At 34.8% G+C, this 22,206-nt stretch overlaps 1 protein-coding gene and 1 long non-coding RNA gene across 2 annotated transcripts; one reads left to right on the top strand and one right to left on the bottom strand.

Moving 5' to 3' along the window:
- The first annotated feature begins 578 nt into the window (after positions 1–578).
- LOC124456790 lies at positions 579–4,846 on the top strand. Its single transcript, XR_006952467.1, has 2 exons — positions 579–619; positions 4,388–4,846. It is a non-coding gene; the product is annotated as an uncharacterized LOC124456790 (long non-coding RNA).
- Positions 4,847–5,321: 475 nt separating this feature from the next.
- Positions 5,322–17,097, bottom strand: LOC124457153. The gene is made up of 14 exons (XM_047007438.1): positions 16,823–17,097; positions 15,195–15,387; positions 13,897–14,134; positions 13,578–13,825; positions 12,937–13,074; positions 11,915–12,025; positions 11,598–11,869; positions 10,361–10,561; positions 9,296–9,450; positions 8,250–8,370; positions 7,701–7,832; positions 6,890–7,148; positions 6,150–6,346; positions 5,322–5,748 (listed from the first exon to the last, which is right to left on the bottom strand). Exons 1-14 carry the CDS (start codon positions 16,871–16,873, stop codon positions 5,500–5,502), a joined length of 2,565 nt encoding a protein of 854 aa, XP_046863394.1. The 5' UTR covers positions 16,874–17,097; the 3' UTR covers positions 5,322–5,499.
- Between the last annotated feature and the right edge of the window lie 5,109 nt (positions 17,098–22,206).

The raw sequence follows: 22,206 nt of genomic DNA, 5'->3' as shown, positions 1-22,206 counted from the left end.
GCGTACCGTATGTTTGGCATACGCGAGCGGTACTGTACAACTTCCGACTCCACTTTTACAACAATATACACTACATGGTGCGCATGCTTTAAATCCGCATTGTTGAGTGCTTCAAACGCGCCAAATAATGTTGAGGTACGCCGGTGACCATTGGTCAAAGAATAAGTTGAACCCTATTGTGTTGTGCTGTTCAATGGCACCCGACATGCATAAACAGGGTGTGCAAATGTTATACACTATACAAGTAGTTTTGACATGTTGCCCTTTATCATTGAGGATTATGTTGTTTTCTATTTCATCATCGCTTTTCATAGTTTTATTTTCTTCATGATCAAAGGACATTTTATTAAACAGGTTGGAGATGACCTTGAAAGAAATTTTAGCCTTAATGAATTGATTGGTAAAATTAGAGTCACACAAACTGCGTTTTTGATACGTTTGCGGACGTTGCAGCTGATATTTTTTTCCGACGGCGTACAACTGGTGTTGCGCTGCTACTTTGGATTTAAATTATGTCATCTGTTGCCAGCCAGTTACCTTTGCTCAAGTTGGTTGTTGACTGGGTTGTGAGGTTTGTTAAAGAAAATTGGTTAACTGGATTGCTGAACATGGAGGATGGGTGAGTACAGAATTCAATCTTAAGTTTGCTTCGTTTAGTTTACTATCTGGTCAATTCAAAACTTAGTGTAAAATCCGGCAATAGTAAAATGTTGAATAATTTCTCGTGGTGTGCCATTCTTGGCGATGAGTACGTTGTATTGAAAGTTTAATTAATGTTATTAATTAATTTTATGCTCATAATATTAGTATTATAATTATTATTTAATATAATTTAATATAAATATTAGTGTTTTTAATAGTATAGTTTTGAGTGCAATTACGAATAAACATGCACAACTGAATTTTTTGAAGTCAACAGCGAAATTTTGAAAGCCTTCCGCTTTTTGCAGTGTTTAAAAAGTCACGAGTGCATGTTTAGCCTTAACTGCACAAGTAATTATACCACATCACAACTAAAAACATTTCACTTCACACTAATTCACAATGACAATACACATTTCCTGTACACACAATACAATAACGTAAGAACCAAATAACAAATATGGCTAACCTGACGTTTACTCCTCATTTGACGCTGAAGATGACTACACTGCTGAAACGTCAGTCAACAACAACAAAACAGTCCTTCTCAGGACTATACCAACCTGGACGATCTACATTTACAAACAAGTAATTATACCATTACTTAATGATAATATACTATGAGATATTTCTTTACTGTACCTCTTAATAACTCTGTCTCGTTTCGTAACTCGTCGCTTCAAAAAAGCCTTCATACGCGGTCATTTTTTGCGCGCTTTGATGGCCATTTTAAGGGACCCCGAAAATGGCGGCTATAATATGTTTGATTTGACTACATAAGTACAGCATATAAATACGGCATGAATATCGTAGCAACAGTCAAACTTTCAACCATAAATGCTTCCTATAAATAAATATGATCACAAAAGTCAATAAACGAAACAAAACCTCTACTGAATACGCATCGGATGCTTATACCACGAAAGTGCCCGAAAGCTCCTGTATGAAAACATCAACCTTAAAGCCTAGTTTGCACTATTGGTTTAACGCGACAAACGCGACAGCGATTGACTTTAATCGCAATAATCCCATATGAGAACGTGGTAATAATCGCAATAAACGGCGACTAACAATCGCGATAAAGTATCAACAATTTTTTATCGTGATAAACCAATAGCGGAAACCAGGCTTAAGCGCGCACTAGAACATTAACCCCAAAACAGCATTTGATGTTTTGTTTTTATTCTTTGCATTCTTTGTAATTCTTGTTTTGAATTTCAAACGATTTCAATTGTGTTTTCTTGTTGTACTTACATCAGTTGCCATGTTGTTTTTTTTGAATTGAAAAGATGTTTGTTTGGCTTAGTTGGAAGTCATTCGCTTTTTTTATACTACAGAAGGGTGTCCGTCTGGACGAATGATCCGTCTGAGTATAAACAGAAGACGAATTATCTACTTGAACTATATATAAACGAATTTAGCATTTTGGGATTTAGGAGCGAGTCACGAAGTACAATAGTTCGTCCACATTCCCTATTTATATACCGCAGATGGATGATGCGTGTGTTTGCACACAGACGAACTTGAAGACAAACTATGTTTAGCTTGCTCAAGTTCGTCCAGACGGGTAATCTTTGTCTCTAGTATAAATCGGGCCATTTAAATAATTTATTGTATAGAAACGAAACTTTTTACAATTATTGCTGTACTCTTCTTTTGACAATTGCTAAATCACATTTCATAAAAGGTTACCATCAAAACCATTCGTTCAGGCATCTGTTAAGATTTTAGGCCGCGTTCCAGAAGGTTAAAATGTGCTTAAAAATCGACTTTCGTTTCACACATCTAGAAACTAATAATTTCTTTCATACGGTCGTATAGAGAATAATGTAAACAAAAGTAGTCAACCTGGCCCTGAGCAATAAGTGCACAATAAACAGAAATTTACGTTTTTGGTCGTGACGTCATCGATAGTTATAGAAAATAAAAATTTGCAAACTCGAAAAATTCTCACTACCACTAGATAGACAGGCATGAAAGTAGTAAAAGTAGTGTTACATCGTTTACACTTCAATCACTCCTTAACGAAGTAACGACGAATGGGTTTTATAAGGACGCTGACTCAGCATTTTAATGTCTTGTCTTTTACCACAGGCAGACCTGCCAATCCCATCGGTTTTATCAGATTTCATCTTAATTTTAGACAAAATCTTCCGATGACCAGATTTGCAATCATTTTCGTCCGATTTTACTACAAATTATAAAATAAACACAATGAAACGTGTGCGCTGATTGGTCTAGAGCTGTGTTTGCATTAGCCTGTGCAAAAAACATCTGAGCTCAACCAATCAAATCAATCAAAACAATCAATCAGTCAAAGCGAATTTGCAAATCGATCATGAATACATTTTTGGAGCTTATACAAACCTCGGAGACGTTTGTGATAACTCTCGAGCATGTGCAACGCTCGACCTTCAGTCTTGGGCTTGCACTGAGCTGCTCTCGAGTTTTCCCAAAGGTCTCCTCGGTTTGCATAAGCCCGTGCAAACACAGTAAACATCTTTTATTTCTTAAGTAAAATAACTTCTGTTCTGTAAGATTATCTTAACTATTATGCTATAAAATCGGTTAAAAATGGTTTCAAATCTGGTTATCGGGAGATTTTTTAAAATTAAGATGATGTATGATAAAACCAGAGGATTGGTAGGTCTGCCTGTGGTAAAAGACAAGACCTTGAAATGCTGAGTCAGCATCCTTGTAAAAAGCATTCGTCGTTATTTCGTTAACGAGTTATTAAAAGTAAACGATGTAATACACTCTTTTACATCTCTCATGCTTGTCTATTTAGTGGTAGTGATAATTTTTCGAGTTTGTAAATTTTATTATCGGAATTTATAACTATCGATGAAGTCATTGCAATAAAATGTAAATATCGGCTTATTGTGCACACTTGTCACACTTTTTAACGATAATTCCGTTGTAATTTGTACAAATCAATGTTTTTTATGATCTTTGGCTAGAGATATAAACATGTAGAGATGTGTAAACGAGAAATGGCGTCATTCTTTCACAAACAACTAACGAATTTTGACAGCAAGAGATATGTGTAAACACCCGCAAAACTGCAATGGAATTTAAAACGGATCAGTGTGATCGCAGTCAAATTCTGCAGTCTTACGTACGAGTTGGGACACCGGAAGTAAAATTGCCTAGAGTCCTCCATTTTTGTTCCAAAAGCCAACAAATATAAAGCATTACTTGGTGGAAATAAAAAATTTTATTGTTGTGTTTTCTTATTCATGAATAGACAACGATCTCTGCTTTCAGTAGTTTATTGATGTCTTAATAATAGAAAAGCATTTATTTAATGCAGTGGATGTAATTTATACGCCTTTAATATCGTTTTTGCGAGTATGTTCCTATTCTTCGTCGCTTTGATCGGCACTATTATAACGCAACATAAAATCATTGAAATCATTTTTTATATAATTTGTCTCTAAGTAAAAATGGTTATAATTTGCGCTTTGGAACAAAATGGCGGCTAGATGTCCATGTGACCATATCTACCGAATCAACTTAATCATAATGCCAAATTCGAAGAACAATACGTGTCACAACTCTTATGAACACAGGGCTCTGTCTGTAACTTATACGAAAACGGAAAAAGTTAAGATCAATGTAGGTATGCATGGCGTTGACAAATGGAACAATTTACAATGTATTTATGACATGCATTCAGGAACGATCTTTGCTAAATATCTTCCTCTAGTGTGTTATTATATTAATGACTTTCATTTATATTTAGACGGCAATCAAAGAGTATGCAATGGCGACTGTCCGCGGTGCATCGAATATTCAGGTCGCTGGTGTATTGTGTCTCGGTGTTTCTGTGATCTTAATCGCTATTGGTCGGAGCTCATCGTAACAATGTGTTCGTTCGACTTTAAGCCTCCAGCTACCGTAAAGGCATAAGTTGGTATTAAATTTCACTAAATTTTAAAATCAAAGACTATTTAACTCTGTGTAGCGTTTACAGTGATTGTTTGTCGTATATCTTGCCAAGTGTTTAGCTGTTAATTGCTTTTTCTCGAAAAGCTTGACTCTGGATGATTTATTTTTAGTTGAAGATTGTATGTGTCAAAGTTTTATGGTAAATGGCGTTTTAAAATATCTATCAAAGGATTTGCAAAATCATACATTAAGCAACGTTGTATTTATTTCATTGAAATTTGTTCACCATTAAAAGCAGTCTTTGCGTGTCAAATTTTTTTCCAATGAATAAACACACGAAATGAGGCCGCGATGACTTTAATGGACTTGACCAGATTTTGTAGCTCTAGCAAAACTGACAATAAAAACACGATTCCATGTTGTATCATACCTCACAAACTTGAACACTTTGAAAATGAGAGAGTATTTTCAAAAACAATTTATTCTTATCACTTTTCATTCTCAAAATATTGTAGTTCATGTAATGTCTCCTTGACACAACTTGTGACGTCACGTTGCATAATGAAATTTAAAAGAGCAGGTATATTTGCTGAGATGTTACTTTAACCAAACAGAGTTCGCTTCGTTGTGAAGAATTAATGGTTTAAAAAATTGCCCGATCATTTCAACAAAAGTTGCCTTGAAACTAAAGGATGTTTGAAACTTTGCAGCGTTATTTTTCAGATCTCACTCACGTTTACTACGTACTAGACTTCAGTTTTCTTAAGTAGACCATACTCTGTGGAATGTAAAGTTTCCTCAAATGCATTTAATTGTTCTCTTCCGATACAAAATTAAAGTAGTAAATATATCAAGCTACCAATACCCTAGTACAAAAAGTTTACGCGAATCCATTTCAGCACATCTAATGTCTCATTACTCTAAAGGTAATTTAATATAAGAAATAAAAGAGAAAAGTTTATTTATCTAAGCACTTGCGTTCAAAATTGTATTATCGAACCATCCCGTGTTATCTTTCAAAATGATATCCATTTCGCGGCTTCTGTGTTTTTCACCGATGAACTTGATATGATAGGTAAAATCAGTTTTGGTCAGCGGATTTTTTGAGGTGTTTGCCTGGTCTACTGGAAGTTCAGTGAACGTAACTGGGAAGCCATACCAAAGCAGCCAATCATCTTTCTCACCACTCATTGGAGTGTTGACAACCTTCACCACCTATATTAATTATTCTCACGATAAAAATTCTCAGAGGTTTCATGGGGAAGAAGGTTTCACAACACACGAGTGCTAAAGGATTCTGCTTTATGTTCCTAAGAGCACAAGTTAACAAGATTTACATTTAAAAGGAACTGAGCTTTCTTTGTGCTGATGGTAAATTTAAAATTGAGCTCAAATGCCACGGAGAGAACTTCTAATTGAATGTCACTCATTTTGTGGTACACTTTGAATTACTTGAATTATTAGTGCAACACAGCCATATGTATTTTTAACGATGCATTGCCAGAAGTAAATGAGTTTATATACTTTATGAACTGAACGCTATTGTCACTTAAGAAAATAATTTTAGTTATATGTATCAGCTATTTTAGATTATTTAAGAATGGATAAAATAATACCTGTTGAAAATCTGGATGTTTGGTGATAATGTGAGAAATGTAAATATTCCCATCTTCGCCATACATGAAATACTCGTGATGATCTGGATATTTAAGATCTGGGTCCGAGGGTGTTGGGAAATGATTAACACGTGGCATGTCCAACACTCTGAGTGTCACAATCTCCTTGTTAGCCGTTTGCAGCTCGAAGGGCAAACCTTAAAAATATTTGGTCGTTTAAAATTTATTGTAAATATTGATGATTTGATTGATTATGTAGTATCTCTGCTAAACCACTAAATCCTTAAAACATAACAATAGTTTTCCGTAACTAGAATTTATTAGTTACAAGCAAAAAAACACAATTCCAACAATCATCAAAAAAAAGTTGATACGCACAATTTGCCCAGGATTTTCCAATCCAACAAATATTTAGAAAACACGACAAGCAGTCTTAGTCCAACGACATCGTAAAAATTGTGTAAAAATAGGGACAGTTCAGTCGAATAGTCACAATGCCCAGTTCAGACGTATGAAAATGAAGCGCCACTTTATTCTCAAACCCGTTCACTCATTCCAAAATCAATTTCAAAGTGTAGCAAAGATAGCTTCCACTACATAACAGAGCTTCCTAGTTGATGAAGGCTTATCAAGGAAGGTTTTATGTGACGTCAAAGCGACCACGTTGTTATGTTGCATCAATTATAAATAAAAATGCTAATAGTAAACAGATAATTTCTTTTCACTATTGACATTCTTACCTCCTTCAGCATCTAAAAGTAGCTGATACAGAACTCTTTCATTTGCATCTTTGTCTATTACAAACAAATCACCGTTGGCAATGTATGGTCTCATTATGTCATAATCTGAGTCACTGATGCCAAATTTCGTCACGCATTCATATTGATGACCAACAACATTCAATTGACCAACATAGTTTGCATAAAAGAACCATCCGTTTTCAATGCTGTGCTGCAAATCTCCACAGTAAAATTTATGCCTAGATACAGGATCGTTTTGCTAAAAAAATGTATGTAGATTCAATAATTTTGAAGGTTTTTATTTGCAGTATTCGCTAATTTACTCCAACTATGTATATTACCATATTATTCATTTCTTTAGAAAATTTTTTTCTTACAGTCAGTGAACACATTCACATATATGTATATAACGCGAGTAAAGTCGGGCTGGCTACACTACTAATTATACGTGCTAGCCCAATCTCTCAATCTTGTTTTCTTTCGGATAAGCTTTTCATCGTAAGACGTAACTATAAAAGTTCGCTCACATTTCACATTTCAAGAATTATTCAACGTCTATATGACTTTTACAATTAAATAAGTAAGACATTCATTTTCTTGTAACATTGAAAAAAATGCAGTGTTACAGTACAACAATTAGAATAAGAGTTAATAAATTTGCCCCACGCTTCAGAAATTTTTCCGGGTGGCCCTAGTACTGTACAGAATTTAAATGACTATAGCTACGTAATTATTTACTAATACTCAGGATCGTTTTATGGACCAAACAAAATTTGGTTTGTTTTTCGAAATTAACGCAACAATAACTTACCCATCCATAAGCAAGAAGACAACATTCACGATAAATTTCACCAGCTTCCCAAACAAAGTTTCCACTTGCTTGCCATGGGTTCATAACAGTATTGACCATGCACCCAAATTGACTTTCATTGTTCTGTGTAAGCTGGAAAGATAAAACAACATATGTTTAATGTGATGCTGCTATTTTCGGAACTGTAAAAATATAGTAGTTCTTAAATTTTTGCTGAATATTCATAGGAAAACATTGTTTAAAATAACTTTTACTTTCCAAGTATTCTCATAGTTACAAACTAAAATAAATTTTTGGAAAAACACGTAGCAACAGTGTTTTTAATCCCACAAAAATAAATAGAACTGTCTGCATGCTCTGAAGTTGACGTCTTTTATCTATGGGCTATATGGGATTGGTGTTTGCAAATTTCTCAGAAATTTATGCCTTTTTAATGGCATTTTTATATTAGAAGAAAGCATTTACGAAAAAATATGTTTGCCAAAAAATTTTCGACAAAGGAAACGACAAGGTGTTTCATTCAAATTTTTACAACTTAATTAAACTTACACCAAGTTCTTCTTTCTCAAACTCTACCAAAGCAGGGCCAAATGTTTCTGGTTCCATGAGAGACTGGAATATTACCAATGGAACTCTATGGTTGTCTTTACCAGCATTTACTGAAAGCAATCTGTCAAAACACGTTCAAAGTTAGTCGCACATGCGCACAGCAGGGTATCTGGTGTACATGTCAAATTATACAATAACTGCAATAAAATACGTGAGCTGATTGGTCTACAGCGGAGTTTCACAAGCCTGTGCAAATCGATCTGAACACAATCAATTAAATCACTCAAAACGAATTTGTAAATCAATTATGAATAAATGTTGGAGGAAAAATTAAACTTTTGTTTTAAATTTACCTGTTTCGCATTACTGTGATTTCATAAAAGAAATAACAAATTGCTTTTGTATTTCCGCTTGCTTAGGCAAGTCACTGAGACGTTTGTGAGAATTCTCGAGCAGGTTCGACCGCCGACCTTCATCTATTGCTTACACTGCTCTTATGTTCTCCCAAAGGTCTCTCTCAAAGACAAAATAAATTATGACTGCTCAAGTTTAAATACAAGTACTTTCAGAAAAACACTCTAATTAATAGTTTTTAATTCCTAGATCCGCCACGGCCCACTGTAAGCATGCATATGTGCAAACACATTAAACACGTCATTAGACGAGACCAATCATTCCTGAACATATTAACATGTCATTAAACATTATAAATTTCTAATGGCCTGATGATTGTTTTAAAGTTCACAAGCAATAACATTGTTATGAAAATAAACTGTAACTTAATACAAAGAAATGATGCGTTCGTAAGAAATCGATAAAAAAATTTTCTGGCATTTTTGGCAGTTGCTTGATTTTCCTTAGTTATAATTCTGTTCACTTTTCATTTAGGAATTCATTAACACAAGTTGTTGTTGCAATTTTCACTTCTCTGTTACGAATAAGACACTTCAACGAAAGATCCGATGTAATTATTAAAAAAGTTAACAATGATTTTAAAAATGATACAAAAAGCATTTATTACAACCAAATTTTGATCACCATCATACCTGCCAATCTTTTTGGAATATTCTGTTGACATGTCAACGTCAGGATTCAAAACTAGTTCAGAAGAGCCGCTTTGCATTATCTTGAAATTTACTGCAAATTTGTTGATCATGCAATCCGGTCCATTTCGGTTTAACAAATCCATTGCAACTGGGTTCTTGAAAAAAATAAAATGCTTTTTATGTAACGGTAGCAACGCTCACACACGATTCTATCTGTGCTATACACTTTCATCGTTTTGGTATCTTAATTTAATTCTTAAATCTTCAAATTTAAGACAATTCTTCGTACTTCTAAGTCATAAAATAAAATAAAATGTAAACAAAACTTTCTATTTTAGCATAGTTTATCCGATTTCTCGTACACATCGCTGTTATTGAAACTTCAGGAAAGTAGACTGGTGACGAGCTTGTTTTGCCTTCATTTAGTACTTGTTAAGACAATTGTTGTAAACAAAGAAAAACAAGAAATGTTGAAGAAGGATATCATAAGCATAACCACAAATAATTGAATAAATCGTGCAATTTCAGAATGTTCCGTAATTATTTATCAGAGATATTCGTAATTACAGCATATACTGGCAATGACGACAGTTAATAAATACGAAATAACCAATTTAGCACCAATATTTTTATTTTTATACACACACCATACGTGTAAGCAAATTTTGAAATAACATACACGGCGTTCATTCACGTTCTTTCCCGTAAATAAAATGAAAAAACTTGTTGCAATTACGAATTCCGTCCACTTTCCCCTAATCTCCCCTGTATTTGTGTTGGTTTTTTAATTTTATTGTAGCTAATGACAGCAGAAGCATAACTAGTTGAAGAGAAAAAGACGAAAGAATGGAACACGATAAAACCCACATTACATGGGAATCAAGGGATTGAATTATCACGAGCTCTTCGTTTTACTTTACAGTGAACGTGCTCTAAGAGAATCTGTGCATGCACTTACACAAATAATAAACGGTAGCAACGTAAACGTAAAACATTCCCCTTGCAACCAAACTTTTATGAAATTTTTCTAGCCTTGTACGTAGAGACCTTTAATAACTACGATACCTTACTGATTTCCTTGTCGGTCTTTCCAATTATTTCATTTTTAATAGCGATCTTGTCTTCTTCGCTGCATCGAGTGTATGGTTTAATAACAAAAGGATCGGTGGGTTTTGAAAGATGCAGCCACAAGCAGTAATATATCTTTGAACTGTAGACACACTGACCCAGTATGCGACCATATCCATACATATCCAAGCCAATAACCTTTAAACACACAATGGATAATTACAAGATAATTATACAACACATCTTTTGTTCATCGTGAGTTCGACATTTTGCAAAAATTATATACATAAAACCATTTGATGGGTCAAAATGTATAATATTAGTCCAGAAAACATTATTAATCCAGGCCAAAATCCACTGATAAGCCCTTAATAACCGAGCTCGAGGCCTTTACGAAGAATTATCGGACCGAGGTCTTTTTGTACAGACAGAGCCCGTAGGGCAAGGTTTGTAAAAAAAGACAGAAGTCCGATATTTCATTGTAAAAACCGAGAAAGCGAGGTTATTAAAATTTTTATTATATGGCATTATTTGACCTGAAACGTAGCTTGCTTTCTTTCTCGTCTTTGCTGTTTTTTACCAGTTGGCTTTCACTTTTCTAGTTTTCGTCCATAAAAAAAATCGTTTCAAAATGTATCGTCTGGATAGTTAAACTGTTTTCTAAGTGTTTTTCCTTCGAATCACATTCGTAAATGGTTTTTTGTTTTATTTTTCTTGCGTTTTGCTGTTTGCTTTAAGAAGTTTGTTTACATTTGACTGTAAAATTATGCGTTTTGGACCGTGGTTGATTACGGGAAAATAATGGACCGGCAAAAACGTTTTTGAGCCAATCATAGAGCGTCATTTGGCTGGAAGTGACGCTTGTCATATAATAATAAAAAAATACAGTCGAAAGCGTATATGTAATTGTAATATTAGCCTCCTTCAGTCATCAATCTTCCTTCGTCTTTGCACACTAGTGCAGCAAGGATTCTGTGCACCAATAAAAATCATACATCGATTTATTCTCTAGGTTTAGTGTCTATTCATATTGTGCCGCTGTATAAATCAAAAGAAAATGTGAATAATTATTTGCTCATTTTTCGTATTAGTTAAACGTATGTGGCTAAGTTTCCAACGTCATTTTGTTTTGATTAGCCTTTTATGTCAACTTGTTTGTCTAACATAAAACAACCTGACAGTTATTGGAACAAATGTACTGTATATGGTACATGTTACTATCCAGCGAACATACCTGATGTGAAAGTAGTACTCCTGCACCTGCAGCACCAGGTTTTGATCCTTCCAGGCCATTTACTCCAACAGAGAGATCATCAGCGCTGTGAAAAACCTCTGGTGCGGCAAGCCTCACAAACTCTTTCATAGTACCATTACGATAGCTCAATCCTCCTGCTGGGTAAGGAACATATCCGGTCTTGTGTGGATCACTAGTGACAGTATCAGCAAGCTTCATAGCATTCAAATTGTCTATTGCATATTGGCTAAGAGGTGCAATAGGGTTAGTTGCTCAAAGGTGACGCTTTTGCAGTTTCACTAACGCTCGTTCCTCGCCTTTCTTTCTTCTCTGTGCAATCCTTTGAACCGCAGGATCATCAGGATCTATAAGAATGGTTCTCATGTATGCTCCCAAGCAGCATCTGCTAACACGGCAAAGTTCAAACCCTGGAAAACCAAGATTGATTTGACAACTTTGCGTAAGCATTTATACATGTATTTAATCAAATTTTCGCATGAATAAAATCCAACACAAATGCCAGGTGAGGCAGAGCACACTAATTCACAATGACCAACACAAATGCCAGGGATACAAAAAGGGACACGGGCGTTGAAGTAATGTGTTAGCACAGTTTACATAAACAAATTTTATTTCAAGTGAGATTTTTATAGTGAACGTTGCACAAGTATTAATGGTCAATACGAAGACTGAAGCTTGTATACTTTTACAAGATCAAAAATGAACAATTTCTATTTTGTTAGCTTTTTCATTGTAAAATTGAGAGCTTCTATTTTCACAAATGGTCTAAATGTAAACATACAATTTTGTGCATTTCTTAAAACATTTCGATCTTATTGAAATTTTGATCGCTATTTGATTTACATACACAGCCACTTTATATATTTTGGAAAATTAATCAAAAATTTAAATTGCATGACGCTTTTTTACGTAATAAAGCTATAGTTTCCTCTATCAGCATTTTCATTTATTTTTAAGTTTAATAAAACAATAATGTAGACTAAGGATCATGTACGATTTCAACTTGTTTCATCTTTGCTAAACCATCATCAAGTGATAAGACAAGTGTTGATTTGCCAATTTAGAAGTTTCGGCAGTAGCAGATTCCGCGTTCGTCAAAGTAAATTATAGCTGCTCAATTTTCAATTCAAAGTAATTTCAGAAAAGCACTATTGGTTTTCAATTTCTAAAGAATATAATTTTACCATTGGAATTGTCTTTATCGGGTTTAGAAATGTAATTACATTCTAAAATGCGATGCAGTAATTTGCTTTGACATACACTAGATCTGCCACTAAGTTTCCGTGCAATTGCAAGTTTTTTAAACTGACATGTTTACCTTTCTTTTGTACTTCTCTTATTTCGAGTATTTCAGTTAAAGGATCTATTGCACTCTCCTCAGTGCTACCAATAACAGCTGTGACCGAGATCACTGGAATGGAGCCAAATACGCACTTGTCAAGTTGATCTCTTAGATCTATATAAAGATGAAATAACTTAGCATGTACATGTCTGGTTTTGAATTATAGAATGAGTTTGAAAACCAACAAGTAGTAGTCACATATATTTCGTGAAAAACGAATGACAGGTTTAAGACGCTTAACGCAATGGTTGATTTGTGTTCGATAGGGGAGAAGTCCCGTGACGTTACCATGCTTCTCAGTCTGAGGAAGAGGGCGAGATGAAATTGCAAAAAGGTGTATGAGAGCTTCAAATGTTTTTGTGGTTTTCAACGAAGCATGTTTGATGATGCCACCACAGGCCTTGCACCATTTAAGGAATTGGATTGCCTGTGAGACATTTTATTTACCACCACCCACCACTCACTTGTCCACCACTGAAGAAACACACAATTTATAATAAACAATATTTATAATTTAAAATATTTTGCATGCATCTTTTTATTTCAATATTATACTTGAAAGCTTTTAAGCAGAGCAAGATCGACTAATTTTTAATAAAAATTTTTTGACAGCAAACCTTTTACATCCTGTCTTGCCAGTTCATCGACTTTAATATGGATCAGATTGTCCTCGCCAATTCCAAGAACTGTGGCTGCTTTTGGCCACGAATAATGACATGTTGCTGGTACAAACACGTGTGGCGCCGCTATGTTATGTACCTGATGAAAATTAACTATACCCATGGATGTATAAGCGTATTGATGAGCGAGTTCAGAAATTTTATCCAATGATAAACCAGTAGCCGTTGCCACTCCATCTGCCATGCTAAAAATGTAATAAAAAAACGTCATCTTGCCTTTATTTTCTTATCCTAGAATGCATGTTTCATTTCCTACCTGCAGGCATCATCCGTATTAAGATTCAGCATCTGCCAATTTGAGCATAATTGCAGCTCCCTCATGACATAGTCATTGTCACCATCAGGTTTAGGGTGCTCTTCTTTTGGAACCAAGATTTGATAAGTCCTTGCGCTAGCAAGCTCGGACTCGTTCATTACAGCCGTTTTTAAACTCAAAGGGTAAAATTTCATGTTTCTAGCTGCCCACATTGCCTCAATATTAGCAATTGACCCACCTGAAAAAATTTAAATATTTTCTAAAAAATGGATGAATGACTTTTGGTGTCTGCGTGTTTATTGTTCTGTTATTATGCTCAAAATTAATATTTTTAGACATTAATTTTAAGAACATTTGCAATGTATTTCGCTGATAGTTCGAAAATTTATACGTTCTTTGCTTTTTTTTGTGACACAGAAGTAGGTTACCTTGCGCGGGATGGAAGATAATAAAGAGGCACTTGGATTGAAGATATATTGAAGATAACACACTAAAAATTTAAGATTCCTTAAAAGTCTATAGTTTTGACGACAACGTTTAAGCGAATAACCAAAGATTACGTTTAAAAGTAAAAAGTACGTTTTCTTATTTTTACGTCCCGTTTGGCGCAAAACTCTTTCTTCTATGCGCAAAAATCCTATGAAGTTAAAATTTTCAACCCAATATAGGCAATTAAAGTCATTAAATATATGTTAAGAAAGAAGGAATAAGTCAATTATTTTTAAGACCTTCCAAAATTAACAGATATCCTTAAATGGTCTGTTGCTAATGAATTTTGCTTGTTATTAGGAATTTTATATTCTTTACAATTGATTTATTGACATAGACTATACCTAACACAATTTATTTCTTTCAGGGTCTTCGCCACAAGATTGCACTCTGGGAGGGCTATGATTTATATTTACTAAATTTAATATGCGTCTTACTTTGCCTCATGTTAGGCTAACATATGTCAATGACAGAAATATCTATATCACGGGGGGAAAAGTAGCCCTCGACCCCGCCCCCGTTTGCGCGCTGTGACTGACCATCTGCTTAAGTGTATATCAATGTAAATATGCGTATAGGCAACCTGTATATAAAGTATCATGTATCATTGTGTTTGACAAAGACTTTAAAACAAAGTCGTAAATTTACTTTCAATTTTACGTTTCTTATTTTAATTCAAATATTGAATTTCCGGATGGCTATTTCTTCCAAATCTTCTTTTTTTAATATCATCCAATAATGCTACAACAAGTACACTGCACTACATCTTTTTGTCAACAGAGCAACTTACATTGTATAAACATGCTTACCACAAGTTATGTGTCCCCATGGCTCAATAACTGGATCATCAAAACCAATCATGTCACAAATCTGCTCAGCAGCGAGGATTTCATAAGGTGTAGTAATAGGGGAAGCTGTAACATCCACGTTGTTTGGATTCCATACCATTCCCGAAATATAACCCAGAATAGCTGGCATTGAAACATCCCAGTTCATGTGACCCTTAAAATAATTAAAAAGTTGGATTTTTAATGCGTTCGCGTAAACCAAGAAACTGGTAAGTAAGGATGTTTACTGTCATCTTATTGGCTCTTACATGCAAAAGTGCATATCTGCCATACATGGGATTTATTATAGGAGTGATTATGCACAAGAAATTATATGGTTGTGATTTCTTTACAATAATAATTTAAAGACAACAAAGTGCCTATCAGGCGTCCTCGGCAAGGCAATCTAACATAGAGCAATACATGTAAGTAAGTCATGTATCATAATATGTTTGATTAATGGCACACGTTAGCAGATCCAAAAAAGACTTTCATTGGCTCAAGAACTTAGTGTCAGGCACAAATGGAGAATTTCTGCAAAAAAGGTGACAGAGGGGGGTACTAGATGTTTACATTTGAGGGGTCTAAAACAACACTAAATTCTCTTTAAGTAATTTAAAATCATTTTTGTTATAAGTTTGAGCATTAGGAAAAGAATTAAAGGTTTCATAAGCTGTCTGTTTATTTGATATTTTTTCCCGCCTAGAACATCTTTGAAATTTCTCTTAACAAAATTTTCCAATGTGTTCGGTCTACGTATGTATTCCCGTTGTGTTAATTTTCTTCGTTTTATCAACGTAAAACTAAAAGATGCCTAAAGAAATAAATTATGATGTTTTAAGTGTTTCGAGATTTACGTAGCAGGATCAAACTTGCTACGCCATTGTCAACGTTCAATGAACGTTTCATTGATTTATGCTTATTACTTAATAAAAATCGTCCTGTTTACATTGCAGACGCGCTCTTAAAGTATTTATGACATCAAATTGTACCATAGTGTTTTTTTAATTGCCTTGTAAAGGCAATGAAAAATAGCTTAAAGACTTCTTTAATGGATTGTGTTATTTTATTTTTTGTGACATCGTTATTACACATACTGCGTGGTAGCTACATCTGACGGAGACAGAATACGTAGTGAGGACGTTGTAAACTTCATAATTTTGAGGGTTAGCGAGGGCGCATCGTGCATGTTGATCCATATTCTGATTCCAACCTCCAAATTATCGAACAATGTCGCTCCACGACGGCTGGTGACCACAATAGCAATAAGAAAATATTCTTTTGTGTTTGACCACCAACATGGCTGCCGTGACGAAACATGCTATTCGCTTAAACAATTCAACCTCCCCTCATTATCGATGTACCTACCCAGCCGTATGTGTGCACTTCACCACACTTCAAATAGACAGAGCCAGGCTCGGAACTAGAACATTCATTCTTTTAAGGGGGATCTATTCATGCCTTCATTTGTGTCCGACTGATTACTTTTGGAAGCTAATTCGCTTTTCACTTACATCGATTACAACGATAGTACTGTACTGTCTGTACATTGTTGTAATGGGAGACTATAGAACAGATGACAATTTAATGAAGTACCACAAAAATTCTACCTGAAAACGTGCGCTGAAAACAGGAGTACTCTGCTCCAACTCGCTGTTCATTGTTTTGAGTTTTTCCTTGAGTTCTTTTTTCTCATATCTGTAAGGCAGAGAGGCTTCTTCTTTGGTTACATACTGTGGGTCCGTTGGCCAGTACTTTCTACGATTTTGCTGATGCTGAGTGATTGTTTGGCTGATAAGTTTGTTAAATAACTCATGATTTTCTGCTCTCGGTCCAATGAACCAAGCTGCAAGTGCATTGGCTTTTTTCGTAACGGTCACCGGTAGCTCTAAGTACAAAATGAAAATTGTATCATTATCAATTATAAAATAAAAACAATAAAACGCGTGCGGTGATTGGTCTAGGGCCGTGTTTGCATTAGTATGCGCAAAACACATCTGAGCTCAACCAATCAAATAAATCAAAACAATCAATCAGCCAAAGAGAATTTGCAAATCGATCGTGGATACATTTGAGAGGAAAAGTTGAAATGTTTGTCTTTTTCGCATTATTGTTAATTTATAAAAGAAATAAATGATTTTTTCGTGTTTGCACTGGCTTATGCAAACCTCGGAGACGTTTAGGAGAATTCTCGAGCAGGTCTCGGGTTTGCACTGATCTGCTCTCGAGTTCTCCCAATGGTCTCAGTTTGCATACGCCCGGGCAATTACAGTAAACATCTTTTATTTCTTAAGTAATTATACTGCATTATTCAAGTTCACAAAAACGGCTTTCAACTCTATTTTTTGTAACATCTTTTATAAAACTTTTTTGCATATTTGTTAGAAGGAACTTTACAAAATACAAGCAAATTATATCAACGAAAAGTACACTACCAAGTGGTAATTAACTCATATCGCTAGAGCTTTATGAATTATAGATATCTGCAAATTGAAATTCAAAAGTGAATTAATTTACTATAAATTTTGGGACAGCTCAAACAAATGTGACGTACGCAAGGACAAACTTTTTTTCGATATTGCATACACCTGTACGCAACGTTTATGATGTAGGCTACAGCAGATATGCTTCTGATATTGAAGAGCTTTCATACAAAGTTTCGGACGGACGGAATCTTTTACAATCAACAATGATCAATATTGCAACTGTTTCTGAGTTCTGAGAGTCTTACAATCCTTTTAAATTGTACAATCATGTAAAGAGAAGAATGGGAAAATTTAATATGAACATGAAGTGAACTAATATGAAGAAAAAAAAGGGAAACCATAACATGTTTAGTGTCAACGTGTAAAATGCAAAGTCTAGCACTTCAACTGTCTTTATTATGCATTCTTCTTAACTCTTAGTTGCAAATGAAATACGGAAATCATCGTATAGAAAATTATTCGTATAAGAAGTGCAGCATTGGTCACGTTTTAAAATTAATTGCGAATCATTAAACTGTAGACAAGTGCTTAAAAGTTTAAACACTTTACACGATGTAGGCAAATTTAAATTACTGAATAGTCTTTTGTGTTCACTAGAAAATTCTTCATTTATATATCTCCCCTGAAGATGTGAAGTGCTTTGAGAGGATTAAAATACAGACCTTTATGACGTAGACAAAAGAATTGCTTCCACGTGGAAGCACACTATCCTCGAGATGTCTCGTCCTATTAACCAGATAGAGCTAAATATTGGTGCAATATCAATTTGCTTCAGTCTGTCTGTTATTTAACAGTTTCAGGTCGATTTTTTATAGAATGCACAATAAAGTAGAGTCTTTTGAAAAGTCAGAGTTTTATGTCAGGAACCCAATTATATGTGGCATAAACAACGTAATTTTCAATACAGTAAGCACTGAAATCACCCAAGTGATCAATATCATCAATTATATCTCATTTGGCGACAGAAGTAAACAAACTTGATTAATCGCATATAGTACTCATTCCCACTGTTTTTCTTGGAATCTGGTCGAAGTTCTCCGGTGAGAAAGAATGTTAAGTATATAATAATTTTAATCAAGTTTCTGACTAATTATAATATCGGTGTGGGTTTAACAGAACATCGAAAATAACAAAGAATTTAAGCACATGGTGCGGGTCCAGCAATGGACAAGGAATACTATGAACTATTTGCTTTTTGCACTCAACGTTCAAAGACTAAACATAATTTAATCACAATCGACACAGATTCATCAGCAATGAGGTCTTATCAAAATGTTATCAAGACAACACTGGCAACAAACTACATCGGCATAATATTGTCTTGTCAATATTGGCTGTTTCTAGATATGTAAATATGCGTTCGTTCACGATCGATTTCTTGGTTGAGAAAACAAAGTATCATACTCTTGGAATAGCTTTTTAAACTGTTATAAGATTTAATTATTATCCCCAAAAATGTTTTCCATCAAAAAAGCAATGAAATTATCTTTAAATATTGTGAAAGGAAATAAGATTAAATGCACGGTAGGTATTTATGCTGGAATCTCACCACTATGGTAATCACATTCGAAATAGGATATGCGTGGCACGAAAAAAATTCAATGGAGTGGCTCTACTGTATATTCATTCCACTGTGGTGGGAGGTTAATTAAATAAAAAGAATGCTCTAAACATGGCAAGCGGTCAAAATTTCTATTTATGGAGATAAACATTAAAATAATTCTTGCCAACGCAATGTTGAAAGTTAAAAGGAGACGCATGTAAAAAGCTTTTGTCTATCATTTATATCAAGCAATTGGCTGTCATAGCATATAAAGTTCCCCAGACTTGTCTTGTAGGGATTCATCAAAACGAATTTCCAATTAAAGATTTAACACGAAACATGTTAGTTATGCATTACACCAAGTCCTCACTGTACCTAGCATTTTTTGCTGACAAGAGGCAAGGGCCGCCCTTGCCTTGCGATAATAACTTCTAATTACTTATTACAGTTGTTACACTGCCAACTAGGGTTTGCAAGACAGTATTCAATAAGCCTCGAGCAATTTACAACAAAATAATCATTCACCGTGTCGCCTGGAGTTTATAATAGTTTTCATGTAAAATTTTCTTTCGACTCTTACACATGCAACAAGGTTAAACAGAATACCAAGAAAACAAAATTAATTTTAAGTGGCATGCTGGCTGTATTTCGTTATAAAATTAGTTTTCTGTTCGAATTTTTTGTATATGATGATATTTATATTGCTTCAAAATCTTCCTAGCGCTTTTCGAACTAGGTACTTATTGTCATAGACTACTTAATGCAGAATAAATTCAGGCAACATTTCACTTGCGGCATTTGATATGTTCAACGGATGTTTACAAGACATCTTGAAGGCATTTATCCTCCAACAGCAACAATTGTGAACAGTGCACTGAAATCAAGAGATCGATTGACCTAGAGACGTCAAAATGGAGATATCTTACTAATTCAGCTTCTTTAAAGCAGATTAAAAGCCAAAATTTGCAACATAACGAGCATGTTAAAATTGTCACATAAACAATTTGCGGGGTTGATATGATATCCTTTAAACACTCCAGGCATAATTTCATGCAGTCTTGCACTTGCTGCTAACCGCTGCCAGTGATCTATGAAAATATACAACACCGCCTGATTTTGTTGCAAAGTTAAGTCGTCCTACAGTCAATTGTTTATGCCGTTACACTGCGTCAACATATAAGTCACAGCGTCTTCACACATAAAATATCTTTGAATTATTATCCAACAGAAGGCGATAGACTCCTTTTAACCGGTTGACAGACGATGCGACGTACAGGAAATATATTTATATACAGAGCGATTTAGAAAATGAAATGCGCAACAAAAACAAATATTTTCTTGCTTCTTGTTAAAAGAAGGCAAATCTATCATATGACTAGTTCTAACAATCTTGCAACGTGCGGGGTAGTTTCAATTGATCAAAATAATTTCAATACATGTTTATACTTTGCATGGGGGGTTTAGAATTTTTGTCAACAGGTTACAGTAATCTATTATGGAGATGATACATATAATTGTTTTAAAAGTACGACGTACATTTAAAACGGTACAAACCTCGAGAACGAATGAAAAATTCAATACTTTGCAGGCCAACGCTAGGCTATAAACAATAAGCCTGATGTAAACAAAGTACTTAGATCGACGCGGTCGATGTCTTAAAATATGATCAACTCGAATGGCCCGCTCTCAAAACGAGGCTAGCTTTCGTTCCCTTTATGTCATTTTCAACTTTCCCTTCGTGATATTTTCTCAATAGCTTCATATCGAACGTTTTAAGCTACACTTATTTCATTATCAGTTTCACTCTAGATGACGTACAACACGCTCGACCCACAACACGCCAAAGGTTTATAATCGGTTTAATTCCGGTAAACTAACACCTTGTAGCCAATCAAGAAGCATTTTGACCGGTTTACATTTAGATTACTGAAAATTGCAGGCGACTATCAAGACAATGTAAATGTTCAACGAATATTATTTTGTCCTACATTGCTCCATAAGGCCCGGTTCAAACGTCATATTTTACATGCGCCGAATCAAATCTGAGTTTTAGTCGACCAAAATAGTTTTGAGCGTAGTTTGATTCAGACGACGAATTTAATAGTCGCGCTTATTGATTTTGCCCAACAAAAGGACGAAGATTAATTGTATGTTAACATCAACAAAATCGTTTTTTACATTTGAGTTCACGCTAATTTCATTAATAACCCTCTTTGCCGTTTTAATTTCGAAAATTTAATGCTTTGCTTGAAAAAACTTCTAACTTTTAATTTGTGTGCATGTATGTCAAGGGTTTGCTCAGTCACCCAATTAACCCCTCCTCTCTCCAGGATTTACGACCCTGTTTCAATGTTTCATGAAGAGGGCACTCGCGTGTTCAACAACAGAGATGATGTATCCAACAAAAGCCAACAACATGGAGATTTTGAGCACCTTCGCTTCGTGAAATGAATGAAGAATTTCATTTCAAGAAGCTAACCATCCTCAACTGAAATTGCTTTCACATGGGTAAAGTTGACAGTTAAGGCTTCCTTCGAGAAACTCGCTGCTTTGATTTTCGGTTTATACCTTGATTTTCATCATAAAAAATAATCTCGGCGGAAATAAGTTAATTCCTCCATTTTTTTGCATCAACCGATATCTAAAGCAGCGCTTGAGATAGACGCTCCAGTTATCATAGAACTCGATGGTCTATATCAGCTCTTGCATTGTGGGGGGTTTACAAAACTTTAATTTTATTCCTAACGTTGACATGATTTTCATATTGAAATAAGTTCGGGATGTATCACAAAGTAAGAGTGCACTTGACCCTTTCAAAAAAAGCCATGCTTAAAAGCAATATTTGCATGCTGCCTTTGTTTAACTTTGGTGGTAGACAATTGATACTCGTCAAACTTGTTATGTTGTCTGAGGAATTTTTGAGGAGTATCACTCTGTCTGATGATTGTTTTGACATAAAACAGAA

The sequence above is a fragment of the Xenia sp. Carnegie-2017 genome, unplaced genomic scaffold, assembly GCF_021976095.1.
Source record: "Xenia sp. Carnegie-2017 unplaced genomic scaffold, XeniaSp_v1 HiC_scaffold_6, whole genome shotgun sequence".
Classification (NCBI taxonomy): domain Eukaryota; kingdom Metazoa; phylum Cnidaria; class Anthozoa; order Malacalcyonacea; family Xeniidae; genus Xenia; species Xenia sp. Carnegie-2017.
The sequence above is the reverse complement of the archived record's forward strand: the minus strand, read 5'-3'. Positions and strand labels throughout refer to the sequence as shown.

Coding starts and splice junctions, on each gene's coding strand:
- LOC124457153 (XM_047007438.1), bottom strand. CDS start 16,873: ATGAACAGCGAGTTGGAGCAGAGTACTCCTGTTTTCAGCGCACGTTTT. Junction 15,388..16,822: donor TTTTCAGCGCACGTTTTCAG/GTAGAATTTTTG, acceptor AATTATTTTAAG/GGTCACATGAACTGGGATGT. Junction 14,135..15,194: donor ATGGGGACACATAACTTGTG/GTAAGCATGTTT, acceptor AAATTTTTTCAG/GTGGGTCAATTGCTAATATT.